At 40.8% G+C, this 14198-nt stretch overlaps 2 protein-coding genes across 4 annotated transcripts in view; both read left to right on the forward strand.

Annotated features, from left to right (window-relative positions):
• LOC306854102 (septin-4) overlaps positions 1–2981 on the forward strand; it is a 67711-nt gene extending 64730 nt beyond the window's left edge. For both annotated transcript variants that reach the window (XM_079391928.1, XM_079391927.1), the window contains one exon: positions 2749–2981. In XM_079391928.1, the coding sequence (XP_079248054.1) occupies positions 2749–2817 (69 nt within the window). In that variant the 3' untranslated portion in view covers positions 2818–2981. The remainder of the gene's footprint in view (positions 1–2748) is intronic.
• Positions 2982–11629: 8648 nt separating this feature from the next.
• Positions 11630–14016, forward strand: LOC306853853 (uncharacterized protein). Of its 2 annotated transcripts, none has more exons than XM_079391503.1 (4): positions 11630–11738; positions 12225–12271; positions 12780–12924; positions 13084–14016. In XM_079391503.1, exons 2-4 carry the CDS (start codon positions 12229–12231, stop codon positions 13667–13669), a joined length of 774 nt encoding a protein of 257 aa, XP_079247629.1. In that variant the 5' UTR covers positions 11630–11738; positions 12225–12228; the 3' UTR covers positions 13670–14016. The 2 variants fall into 2 exon arrangements, with proteins under 2 accessions (XP_079247629.1, XP_079247630.1); XM_079391504.1 differs by lacking the exon at positions 11630–11738 and adding an exon at positions 11908–11947.
• Positions 14017–14198: the final 182 nt, after the last annotated feature.

The following is a 14198-nucleotide window of genomic DNA, read 5'->3' on the forward strand; positions in this document are numbered from 1 at the left end:
TTTAGTACACTAAAAGTACAGTTTCAGGTGTGACGAGTCGGCTGCCTCCCCCCTGTCCATCATCACCACCCCGTCCCGTATTCGCCGCCCTTCACCAGGCTCCCGACAGGAGTGGGTGTGTGAGAGAGGAGGGGCGCTGAAACAGCCAGGGCTGGCGGCGTGTGATGAGGCGCACCTGACGTGAACAGAGCCTCATCACCGCCGCCGTTAAATGCCGAACGCGCCTCTCCTCGGGAGACCGGTCTCTTCCCCGTGCATGCACGCTGGTGTCCTCGTGGGTCCAGGAAAGGGAGCGTAGAGGGAACTACCTGCCGCCGTCAGAGACGCGAGCGGCCGGACCCGCAGTCCGGCCGACACTGCACCCGCGATACGGCCGTCGGGCAAGGACGCCGGGCCGTGGAATCCCGTCGAGCACCCGGGGATGAAGGAGTTGGACGAAGCCGCCAGAGAAGCCGCCGTCACCCGCGCCCCGGGACCTCCAGACGGGAGCGCGTGCGGCCGCCGGACTCCGCCCCTTACCTGGACCCTTCCCTCCTGAACACTGCCCTCCTGCACAGCCCCGCAGCGCGACGAGGACACCAGATCCCCGTTTATTTTGGACACTTTTCCCCCTTTGGACACTTTATTTTGATTATATTGTTTAATAAAAACCTCTCCGAGGCTTGACGCCACGCCCACTGTGTCTGTCGTTGGCTCCTCCCGCCACAGTGGTGGAGAATGCGGGCCGGCGGAGCCTAGACAGCACAGTTGGGCAACATCTGATGACGTCATCCCCTCTCGCTCGCAAGAAGCCGTAGAGCCCGTACGGGGACGGAGGAAGGACGGGGACAGCCTCCCAGCCACCAATGGGGTAAGTGACATTCTGTCTATTTGTCATCATTACCCCGTGGTTGGTTGAGGCTGTCAACTAAAACCCGCTTTCTCTGTCCCGGCTCCGGCGCGGTGCGAGAGGGAGCGTTGCCCGGAGAGGAATCCCTGCCCCGCCCACTCCGACCGCTGGAGCCTGGTTGAGGAAGGTAGCACTCCTGCGTGGGCGGCGACCCTCGGACGGGGATGTCGCTTGGGGGGGGGAATGTGACGAGTCGGCTGCCTCCCCCCTGTCCATCATCACCACCCCGTCCCGTATTCGCCGCCCTTCACCAGGCTCCCGACAGGAGTGGGTGTGTGAGAGAGGAGGGGCGCTGAAACAGCCAGGGCTGGCGGCGTGTGATGAGGCGCACCTGACGTGAACAGAGCCTCATCACCGCCGCCGTTAAATGCCGAACGCGCCTCTCCTCGGGAGACCGGTCTCTTCCCCGTGCATGCACGCTGGTGTCCTCGTGGGTCCAGGAAAGGGAGCGTAGAGGGAACTACCTGCCGCCGTCAGAGACGCGAGCGGCCGGACCCGCAGTCCGGCCGACACTGCACCCGCGATACGGCCGTCGGGCAAGGACGCCGGGCCGTGGAATCCCGTCGAGCACCCGGGGATGAAGGAGTTGGACGAAGCCGCCAGAGAAGCCGCCGTCACCCGCGCCCCGGGACCTCCAGACGGGAGCGCGTGCGGCCGCCGGACTCCGCCCCTTACCTGGACCCTTCCCTCCTGAACACTGCCCTCCTGCACAGCCCCGCAGCGCGACGAGGACACCAGATCCCCGTTTATTTTGGACACTTTTCCCCCTTTGGACACTTTATTTTGATTATATTGTTTAATAAAAACCTCTCCGAGGCTTGACGCCACGCCCACTGTGTCTGTCGTTGGCTCCTCCCGCCACACAGGGTATTTTCATTCAAATTCAAATGTATTGGTAGCATACTTAGCATGAAATAAATGTATTTCTAATACATTTTAGTATATTTATTTTTGACGAGGGTTGCGTTGAAGTCGTTGTCTGTTATGAATGTGTTGCACTGGATTCAGTCTGTGATTAAAGTCTTCTAAACACTGGTGATATGATATGATATGATATGATATGGCACATCTGTATTCATATGCAAACACTGAGCACATGTTGACGCACTGTTCAAAGGTCTATTCTGGTAACTAAATCTACAGCATAGTTGAGTTCTTGATTACGATTCCTGGTTCATTTCCTTCAGCTTTGAATCACTGCAGGTTTGTTGAGCTCTTTATGCTTCCCAGGCATTCTTTCTGAACCATAAATGGAATATCAGCACACAGAAGCAGTTCTACACAAAACAGAACATTATAGAGATGAACCCCTGGTGAAGGTCTTGAGATGAAGACATGCACACATGATAAAGTGGAGATACTGACTGACAGTGAATGAGGAGGGATATTATTATGATTTCTGAAGATCATGTGACACTGAAGACTGCAGTAATGATGCTGAAAATACAGCTGCGCATCACAGAAATACATTATATTTATATTAGAGTGTGCATTACTGTTTTATCATTTTTAAAATGACAAGTGTTGGAAGTGTTGACATCCACCTTCAATCTAAAACAAAGGAAACCCATATTTATCAGAGGACAGACATGAAGGCATGCACGGCTGCGCTCGTGTTGATGTGCTGTAGCATGGATCTCAGCCTATATGTGCTTCGTTACGCAACAGCGCCATCGATTTCCAGCCTTCACTGATCATGCAGACGTGTCAGAGTCACTGTGATCAGGCTGGAGATTCCTGATGGACGCGGCTCTAGTTTGCTTCTGTCACGTGACTCTCAGACTCATTGATGGGTCAGTATTGATTGATTGATCAGGTTTGGTGTAGTGTGTTTGACTGTGGTTCTGTTCTTGTTGCAGTTGAGGCGGATGCAGGAGATGCTGCAGAAGATCCAGGAGCAGATGCACACACAGAAAGAGGCGTATTAACATGCTTCCGCTGATCTGATCACTGTAACAGCAGAGAAACTCCTGGAGTGAGTGAGTGAGCCGTCCCTGCCAGAGCAGATGACCCGAGGCTTCACATCCCACTCAAACATGTCTGGGTCGCATTTCACCACAATATAACAATACAAAACATACTAATTACAACTAGAAAAGAACTAAATAATATATATATATATTTTTGAATCACATTTAAACCCCAATTTATAATTAAGGTAATGTTGAAAAAATAAAAATTAAAATCACAGCAATGCATACAGACATGTTACTGTTAAATGATTTTATTGTATTATTTTTATTATTACTACTTTTTTAATTTATTTATTTATTTTTATTGGTAATGATTTTCTTACTGTAAGATGGGGTTATTCTGATATAAAAAGTTTATTCTTTTTTTTAAATATATTGTGTTTATCAATATATATTAGTTTAAATAAAAATAAGATACATAATTTTGAGTTGAAATCTAACCCAGACATGTTGATATAAATCAATGGAACATTTTCATAACACAAAGCATTCTTTATTGTGGAAAAAGGTTCTTTAGATTATTAAAATGTTTTTAAGGAGCTGATCACTGAAAGGTTCTCTGAGGAACCCAACATGATAATTCAGTGGCAGTACTAGAACCTGTTCAGCTCTAAATGGTGTCTGTAGTTTGAGCGCCGTCTGACTGACGGAGTATTAATGAAATATCTCTGGAGTCGATGTGTGATGCAGACACCCCGGGGCTCTGCTCGTCGTCCAGTATGTGTTTCTAACCCAGGATTGATATCATAGGATACAATTATTTCAGTTTTTTTTTTTTACAATGTAACTTTATTTTGTATAATGTTCATTAATTGGTTGTAATGTATGTATTTGGTTTTGTTGTATGTCTATATAAAACTGCAAAAGCTTCTTTTAGAATGTTTTAAATGAAAAATAAAAATCTATTATTTTCTTATTGGAGAAATAAAGTTCTGTAGAGAGATATTTTTGTTAACACGGCTAACCCATGAGTTATTGGTCTGGATGAGCTGAACTCATTCCTGGAGAGCATGTATGAAGAGAAGCGTGTGATTCTCAGCCGTTCGCTCGTGTCCTCAGACATCACTGATGTGTTTGTCCCAGCCGGCCCGACTGAACGGGAATCCACCCGTCAGCTTCTGCTGTTTGGGTGCTGGGACAGTCACTATCTGTGTTCTACTCATGACTTACAGTCCACAGAAATAAAGGATGTTTCTCCCTCATCATATATGTATATTTTCTTGGGTAATGTTGGTGAACGGCATTGAGTTCTGCAAACTGTGGGGTCAGCGGTGAATGAATAAACCCATTTACTATGGACTATTGTTTTGTTGTTATTGTTATTTCAGTCATTTTTTAAATGATATTTCATAAAACTGTTAGATTTATTGGAGGATTCATCAGGATAATATTTATAGACATTTAAATTGTTAAACTGTATTAGAGCTTTAAAACAATTACATTTTTGTTTTTCGAAGATTGATGAAGATGGAATATCTGGAGCTGTTTGAAGTAATAAATGCTGTTTGTCCATGTAAGGCTCTGGCTATCACTTTTGAACACATTTCTACATACACTCTTAAAAATAAAGGTGCTTCATGATGCCATAGTTGAACCTTTTTGTCTAAAAACTTTTTACCTTTTAGTTTTTTTGTTGGTTTTGATTGCTTTATTGTCCTCATTTGTAAGTCGCTCTGAATAAAAGCATCTGCTGAAGGACTAAATGTAATGGTTCCATGAAGAACCTTTAACATCTGAAGAACCTTTCTGTTTCACAAAAGCTTCTTTGTGGCGAAAGAAGGTTCTTCAGATTATAAAAAGGTAATGAGATGGTTCTTTAAAGAACCTTAGACTGAATGGTTCTTTGTGGAATCAAAAATGGTTCTTCTGTGGCATTGCTGTGAAGAACCTTTTTAAGCAGCTTTATTTTTAAGAGTGTATCCATATTCAATCATGCATGTACGTATGAGTTTCTCTAGCAAGTGTATGCATGCGTCTTGATTATTTTTATGAAAGAAGGTGCAAGCACACTTAAGCATCATTCTGCCCATAGTTTGAGGTTGTGTGTGGGCCGCGGGTCGGCAGTAAAGAGCTCAGCACTGTTACTCTGACGCTGTATGAATAAACTCACTGAATCAGTGATGCAACAGCCACAGCAGCTGACAGCACACACACACACACACACACACACACACAGTTAAGAAATGAAAAGAATATGTGACAAGCTAACATCCAGAACTGAATCTGTGCATGATTTGTATTTTATTGATATTATCTCTTAACTTAGAGGTTTGCTGGACGTGAGGCCAAATCTCACTGCAGACATTGACAAACAGCAAACAGCAGCCCTTCTTTATCAGCGCAGGTGGGCGTCTGTTTGTGAGAGCAAACGTAACCCCAGTGAGCCTTGAACACACCAGACACACAATCAGTTCAGAAGAACGCTTCTGCTTTTACTCGATTTAAATTATTCCAAACATGCAGACCTGCTAATGATGGCTTGTGCTCCTGCTGCAAGTTTAATGTGACGATCTCATGTGTAACGGCACAAAACTGCTCCACTTCACTCTTTATACTGGCCTTTACCTCAGCGCTGCGGTTTCACAATGACTTCAGGCTGCTGTCGCTGGGGTTTCTGAGGTGAAAGAGCAGCATTTTATAATGGTTGTAATTTGACCCTTTATTAGCAAGAAAAGTGCACTTTTCCACCATTTCTGCTGCGTTTAGTGAGCAATCAAATGTGCCTAAAGAACAGTAGCCTACAATAATGGTTCCAGATGAGTGAAAATTATTACACAATTCATGCTTCTCGTGATCTTAAATGCATGAAATAAGTATTCATAGACAAATGCATTGTATAAATGTCTTTATAAAAAATGGCATTATTGTTTATTGGTTTATTTTATTGTAAGTGGAATGGATAATGAAGAACTATAAAATCAAAAGTTTAGCATATTTTTGAGTTTTCTCAACTTGTTATTTTAAGTTAATACAACAAATAGTTGAGAGAACTCAAAAATCTCCTAAAAAATAAGTTGAGAAAATTAAAAAAATCTGCTGAATCTGGTTGCCTTAAACTTTTAAGTTTTTTTCATGAGCACACACTTCTGCTCCAGAAAAGCTGAATCCAGCAGCGTTACGGTCCTTGCACACTGAGTCTGAAATTTCATATGCATGTTTTAGGGGTTTTTTCATATTCGTCATCCTTTCCTAACACAATGCTTGCTATGAATGCAAAAATGCAGAAAATTGAACTTGGTCCGAATTTTTTTATGACAGACGAAAGTTTTGGAGGCAGTGTGTAAACGTGATTGACACAATGTGAGCTCGTATTTATTTTTTAATGTGTGAAAATTTCAGACGAGAATTTCGGACTCATTACTCATTTGATAGCATCATTCCCACACCTGCTTTTGTGTTTCAAGCTATTCCATGGTGTGGATAACACTTTAAACTGTGGAAAATAGTCATAATAAAGAATGAGTTACTCTTTTCACACTTTGACATGAAAATATGACCCACGTAGTAGAACATGCAACAAATGTATGACATAAAAGGACATAATGGCAACTCGGACTGAAATATCAGAGCAAAATCTTATAGAAAAATGACAACATCCCAAAAATAAATAAAAAAATCTATTAAATCTAAAAAATAAATCAATTAAATTCAACACAGCATCATGAAACTTTAAAATGTGTGATGTAGGGAGGCTGATGCAAGATGAACTTTAGGTTTTAAATATGTTATGTCAGGTAATAAATGATTTATCTGAATGAAATATTTTTGTCTGTTTATCCATCCATTTTCCAAAGCGCTTGTTCTGTGGCTGTGAAACAGATGGACAGACAGCGTTTAAAGTGAAGGCAGCCGCAGGAAAAATATCTGAAGAAAGTCAAAGCGTTTCTTCTTGTATACTTAATTACGACCGTTTACTGAAACAAAAGAATCTGCTTCTTAGTGTGAAGAAGCTCCAGCTTCAGGACGGAGACTGAGAGGTGAGAACAGCTCACTAACGGCAGGACAGAAGAGAGATACATGACAAAGAGAAGAGCTTCAGAGAGCTAGTAAAGATGAAAGAAGCAGGAAGGAAAGATCACAGAAACTCTTCAGTTACCAGTCTACATCCTTTCACACTTGCTCTCAAAACAAGTCAAAAAGACAACTGGATAAATTGAAGAACAGAGATAATAAACAGTACATTAACCCAACTAATCCCATTTTTTTTCCCCAGACATGAAAATATCCAAATGGTGTCATTAGTCAAGTCATGTCAAGTCAGCTTTATTTATACAGTGCTTTTAACAATACAGATTGTGTCAAAGCACTTAACAGTATCAAACTGGAGGATAGAGTGTCAGTAATGTATAATAATAAGATTAAACACTCAATTTTCAGTTAAAGGCATTTCATTATTGAGTTCAGAGATGTCATTGTCTAGCTCAGTTTAGTTTAAATAGTATCTGTGAAATCAAATTGACGATAATCGCTAGAAATGAAGTGTCCCCAACTGAGCAAGCCTGAGGCGACAGCGGCAAGGAACCAAAACTCCCTCTGTGATAGAATGGAGAAAACACCTTGAGAGAAACCAGGTTCAGTCGGGGGCCATTCTCCTCTGGCCAGGATATTAGTGTTTATTGATTGATTACTTATTGTTTTAATTAAAATTTTAAATGTAGAAATGTATTCATTTCTATTTTATATTGTTGCCATTTCTAACAATAATTAGTAACCCTTTGTAATAATCGATAATTATTTTTAGAACTTCTTTTGCAAAAGTGTTTAAAATGTGTTTAACTGCCCTTGTAAGAGTTCTTAATGATATTCTAATGGCCACTGATTCTGGTGATTCTGTCATTTTAGTTATGCTGGACCTGTCTTCAGCCTTCGACACTGTTGATCATGCAATTCTCATCTCTCGCTTGGAGTCTTATGTGGGTCTGGGAGGGGCGGTTTTAAATTGGTTCAAATCTTTCCTAACAAATAGAACTTTCTCAATTAAAATAGGAAATTTCTCTTCCTCTTTACGCAAACTAACCTGTGGTGTGCCCCAGGGGTCTGTTCCTGCACCTACTCTCTTTTCTCTCTATCTACTTCCCTTGGGGTCCATCTTTAGGAAACACGGCGTTTCTTTTCATTGTTACGCTGATGATATGCAAATCTATCTGCCTTTGACCACGGAAAAAAAGCATGTTCTTAATAGTTTATCAGCATGTCTGGATGACGTAAAATCATGGCTCTCAAAAAATTTCCTTTTTCTAAATTCAGATAAATTGGAAGTTATTGTTTTTGGCCCCTCTGAAACTAGAACACAAAATATACCTAATCTTGAGTTCTTAAATTTAGCTATTTCATCCCGAGTGCGAAATCTGGGTGTGGAAATCGACAACGGCTTGAAATTTGACAGACAAATCAGCTCTGTAGTAGGTTCTAGTTTCTTTTATCTTCGATCTCTCTCTAAAATTAAAACCTTTCTTTCTAACGCCTCTTTAGAGGTTGCTATCCATGCCTTTATTACATCTCGGCTGGATTACTGCAACTCTCTATATTATGGTGTTTCAAAGACTCAAATTTCCCGTTTACAAGTCGTTCAAAATGCAGCAGCTAGATTCCTGAAGGGATGTAAAAAATTTGATCATGTTACACCCCTTCTGAGATCTCTACATTGGTTACCTGTTCAGTATAGAATTGAATATAAAATTCTATTACTTGTCTACAAATCTTTAAGTAATCTTGCACCATCTTATCTGACGGACTTACTCCACCCGTACACTCCTAAGCGAGGACTTAGATCGGGAAACAAATTCCTCCTTCAGATTCCCAGAACCCGCTTGAAAAAAAAGGGAAATAGAGCCTTTGAAGTGGCTGGCCCCACTCTCTGGAATAATCTCCCGACCCAAATTAAAATGGCTTCCACTTTATCTGAGTTTAAATCTGCTCTCAAAACTCATCTGTTTGTCTCGGCTTTTAACATGTAATTCATCCTGTTTTTATTGTTTCTAAGTGATTATTGATTGTGTTTCTTTCTTGTGTATCTATACTGTAATTATTGTACAGCACTTTGGTCGGCTGGCGGCCGTTAGTAAATGTGCTTTAGAAATAAACGGAACTTGAACTTGAACTTGAACTTGTGTTTTATGGACCAGTGGGATAATGTTTGTACTGAATTAACACATCTCTGCAGTCAACATTGTTGTATATCTCAGTCCAGCTATTTTAAACTCTGTTTCATCCCATTCTAGGGTTACTATTATGCATAAAAACCCTTACAACACTGATAGGATATCATGAAATTGATGTATTAGTGCTACCAGTATTACAACATCAATATTGTAACTTAATTTGTAACATTTGAACTTTGAATTTAGTGCAATTTTGGTGGAAATTTGGTGCAAATAGGAAGTAAATCGCTCTGGTCGTGTGACAATTTGCATAAACCATGTGAAACTTAAACATATTTAATCGAGACCCTTTATTTTTTCCATATTTCAGTCAGCAACATTTTTAGCACAAATGACCCTTCTTTGCGGTCACTATTGTGACTGATGGGATTAAATGGGTTAAGTAATGAAATATTTTGTTTCTGGAGTTATGGAGGCAAATATAAGCATTTAAAACATTTGATTGTTTGTGAATTTTCAAAGCGTCTGGAGGATCCTAGAGAATCTCCAGTAATAATGATGACAGTAAACACACTTTAAATAACAAACCCGGCTGTAAATGCACTGTTTGTGATCAGTGAGTTTAACTGATTTCATCTGTTGATGTATCTCTAGTATTGTGAGTTTCTTAAACCAAAGGCTGAATGTCCTGTAAGTAACCTTATGCTGATAATGTACAGGAACAGATGATGAAGAACATGACTGCTTCAAACTGTGCATTTTAGCACGACTGGGGCTGTTTTTTGTTGTTGTAATTGTTTTGTTTTTTCACTGAATTAATTACACATAATTTTTTTGTCATTTTGAGTAAAAGCTTTTGCTGAATGAATGCATGTAAATGCATGGGTATGTTTTCATATGCATGAATGTCCATTTTACAGCCATTATTTTCAGGCATTTGAATTTGAAACTGAATGCTCCCGAATCACTTGATTTTCCAGAGAGACTCTTTCTGCTTGAACAGTGTGTGTTTTGTGCTGATTCTTGACCCGTGGAGCGCTGGCAGGCTCCTGCTGTGGTCATACAGACAATGTGTACTAGGAACGATTACGGCACTCTCCTCACAGGATGCCCCGGCGGCCCTTATCAGAGGGGACGTTCAGATAAGTCCTGGCCCTTACAAGGAAAAGCCTAAAACCCTACTGACATCGATTTTCTCCTGAACAAATTACACTCTGTGTTTGCTGAATTCGTTTGCTTAAACTCCTACTCAGATGAACTGATATGCACAAATCATGAACCCGTTTGGATTTGTTTTTGGGGTTTTTTATTTTCCTGATTCTACGATGTATAGGGATTGTGAAAAAATCTTGTCTCTCTGAAAACAAAACAAAGGCAAGCAGGTGGCATGTGACTGAAGAAACAATCTTTTGAAGCCCATGTTAATGATCTGACTCTCTCCCCCGTCTGAGCGAGTTGCCCTTTGGCTCCGGCTGAGATTGGCCTCTGGAGAATCTCCACATGAGGTGAGATCGCTCACGGACACAAACACCGCTCTGTGTGTGTGTGTGTGTGTGTGTGTGTGTGTGTTACACTCTGGAGCTCTGACCATACATTGCTTTATATTAATAAACACATAATCCAAAATGTACCCTAAATCTAAGATGCAACATTTTAAAATAATTTTGTAATTTCTTTTTTTTTTGCAGAATTGTGATTGCCTTGAAACAGTGACCAGTTTCATTCATTGCACAACTTTACTGATAAATATTTAAGAAATCATATTTTCCTACCCCAAACTAAATGTACCAAAGCTGTAACTACATGTGCCCTAGCATTTAGATTAGCAGACAAAAAAAATATTTTTTTTATTTTTATTCCGAACCATAAATATAATCTGAAGAACTAACAGTGTAAAATAAAAAAAAATAGTTTGTGGCAATCCTGTTACATTCAGCATGTTCTGTGATTGAATGCTATGGGGTCAAAGGTCAGGACAAAAACAGATGATTAGGCTACACTAAATGTCATTATTTACATTCTTGTGTGCTGTTCCAAGAACAATACGATTAAATCATGTAACAAAGTTCATTATCAGCACATCATGAGTAGCACACAGATGCTGTTGCTTCCAGAAAAAGTCCAAGTAACATGTTGAGAAAGTGTAACTTGATAAATAAAACATTCAGAATGACTGAGAATAATGTTGTAAAAAAATGTCTGTGCTCAGAATAATCAAAGTCTTCAAGTTTTATTCGTTAAATGTGCTATAACCGCACTATAGGAACCAAATACATATAAATATATATAGCGTAAGTAGTAATATATGTAAAAGTTGAAATTGTTGTCAGGTCACCCAAAAATATGCCTTAATATGCCTGGATTTATCCAAGTCAAAAATATTATTTAATATGACTAAATTAACCAGGCTGAATAATGTCAGCAAATGTCATATTTAAGGGTGAGGTATGATGGAAATTACTCCTTAAGCTATTATCTCTACATTGTTGTGTAGCAAAACTGCTTCAGAGGTAGCTGATAAAAAGCGCATGTTAAATGAGGATGGGAATTATATTTTGTATGAACCAGTATATCTGTAAGGTTTACTTATAGATGTTGACTAGCATGCGTGCATGTGCTGACCTCCCTCGTCCCCTCGATAGGGAACCTTTGGACCCTACGGTGAGGAGGCGAGGGGTTGAGGTTCAGGCCCCCCCCCCCCTCCCGCTCGGCCCTATAAAAGAGCCGTGTCTTGCCGTGCTCTTCAGTCTCTTCCCAGACCAGCTACATCAACAGGTAAGCAGCCCAGCTGCGGACCTGGGGCGTTTTGGAGCTCGTATTGAATTGTAATCTGTTTTTTTGTGTTTTGGTAGTTCATTTTTATTGTTAAAAGTAACAAAAATATGAATTTTCTTTGAAGACTAATGATGAGCCCTTATTGATGAAATATAATCACTTATTGTAGACGTGTAACCCCTCGATGGCATCTGGCCAAGGAGCATCAGGTCAGACTCAAGTCTTCAAAGTTCTCCAGGTCCACAACAATGTGACCAAGTTAATCCAGGGATTTGAGATTATGAAGTAGTTGAGAGCTAATCTGCTTGTGAAGTCTTTGTAACTCTGTCTAATCTGGGATGAATTAGATTCTAGTCTGATACTGTGACATATGCTGTAGGGAATCCTGCTGCAGCCCCAGTGTCCACGTTCCCTTTGAAATCTAAAGCCTGTGTATTCATTGTGATTAACAACATCTGATGTGTTTATTTGTTCGTTTTGACCCAGATCCATGATGAGGTTCGTAGTCCTCGCCCTCGCTGTTTTGCTGGCAGGTATATAAACCCACTACTTCTCTCAACACTGTCAAAACATTGTTTTGTTGTCTTGTTTTCCAGTTTAAAATGTATACCAAGATAAATTTTGTAAAACTTTTCATGAGATATCAAGACGTTTTCAAAGAATGCATGTATATATCTTGTTTCTAAACCTTTTAGTTTTATTCTGGTTTCAAGAGGTTCTGACTGGTTTTTGCGAGTGGGGTTAGAAATAAACTCATTCATTAAAGAAATATTTTCTGTAAAAAGTCTTAATATCTCGCACAGCTTAGCTTTTCATTTAAAATGATCAGAAAGATGGCTAGATATTTTTACTGAAACACCGGAGAAAATAGTGATGAAGAAATGAAAATGATTTATTTTTTTCTGCAGTAAAGATATTTCAGAAATGTTATTGTATTTAGTTAACTGTATTCAGATGAAAGTGTAGTTCAAATCTAGTCAGACTGAATACGTAAAGCTTGGCACTAGTTCCAGCGTCTGAATCTGCGTTTGCCTTGCACAGGCTGCCAGGCCCGATTCCTGCGGGACGAACCGCCGTCGCAGCTGGAGCACGTGAAGTCTGCGCTCAAGGTTTACACAGATCAGCTGAAGCAGGGGGCGCACAAGGCCCTCACTCACCTCGACGACACCGAATTCAAAGACTACAAGTAAGAACGCACATATGGGTCCAGATGTAGGGGCTCCTCAATAGCCGAATGGCTTCACTACAAAGGGTCGATTTTGATCTCATGCTTTGAGTTTAAGTAATTCTCATTTTCACATCAACTATTCCAGCGACAGCTAACCCAAATCTTCATCCGGTTTAGGGAGTTCCTGGGCCAGTCCATTGACAACATCCATGGATACTTTCAGTACGTCTTCCAAGTCATCAGCCCATTCGGCACCACAATGATGGAGGCCATCGCTCCCATGCGCGAGAAACTGGACAAGGACATGGAGGATCTGCGCAAGCAGCTGGAGCCCAAGCACGAGGAGCTCAGGCAGGTGCTGCAGAAGCACTTCCAGGAGTACAGAGACGAGCTGAAGCCTTTCCTGGAGGAGTACCTGACCAAGCAGCGCGAGCACATGGAGGAGGTGAGGACCAAGCTGGAGCCTGTGGTCAAGAGCTTGAAGGAGAAGATCGGACCCAACTGGGAGGAGACCAAGTCCAAGCTGGTGCCCATCGTGGAGCTTGTGCGCGAGAAGTTGACGGAGCATCTCCAGGACTTAAAGATCAAGCTGGAGCCCTACATCCAGGAATATAAGGATAAGATGGAGAAGGAAACGCTGGAGTTCCGCAAGAGTGTGAGTTCTGGAGAACTGAGGAAAAAGATGAACGAGTTGGGTGAGGAGGTGAAGCCTCACTTCGACGCTATTTTCTTAGCCCTCAAAAAGGCTGTGTACAATGCGTAAAGCAACCCTTTTTTACACCTTCCCTTCACCTTGCCACCAGCGCCAAGTACCAACACCTCGAGCCGTCGTCGTCTGGAAGGCTTTTCTCCGAGTGTAACTAACCCTCGCTGAAGCACACATACTTACACATGCTGACAATACACTCACATGCACTTTTGACAAATTACCACAACTACAGGACTCACATTGTCTCTAATGGGCAACACAGCTAAGAATTAAAATAACACTGAAACCTGTTCATTCAAAAATGCCTTGCAAAAATTCTTTGTTAAGCTGCTTTTTGTTAAAAACTGATTTTCAATGTTCAATGAAATAAAATAATAAAAATAAAAAACTTTCATACTGTTTATTCAATGTCTAAATGTGTCTTATTTTTAAGAGATGTTTTGTTGACATGATGTGGAAACATACAAATTCATTAATTCCAAGTCCTAAAAATATATATGCACAATATAATCAGATTTTTGATAATAATTATAATAATTATAATAATATATAGCAACATAGTATATATAGTAATAATAGTAAT

The sequence above is a fragment of the Barbus barbus genome (genome assembly GCF_936440315.1).
Source record: "Barbus barbus genome assembly, chromosome: 34".
Classification (NCBI taxonomy): Eukaryota; Metazoa; Chordata; class Actinopteri; order Cypriniformes; family Cyprinidae; genus Barbus; species Barbus barbus.

Bases quoted from the DNA above. Each gene is read 5' to 3' on its own strand.
- LOC306853853 (XM_079391503.1), top strand. From the start codon at position 12,229: ATGATGAGGTTCGTAGTCCTCGCCCTCGCTGTTTTGCTGGCAG. The intron at 12,272-12,779 runs GTATATAAACCC...TGCCTTGCACAG, and splicing joins CCTCGCTGTTTTGCTGGCAG to GCTGCCAGGCCCGATTCCTG. The intron at 12,925-13,083 runs GTAAGAACGCAC...CATCCGGTTTAG, and splicing joins ACCGAATTCAAAGACTACAA to GGAGTTCCTGGGCCAGTCCA.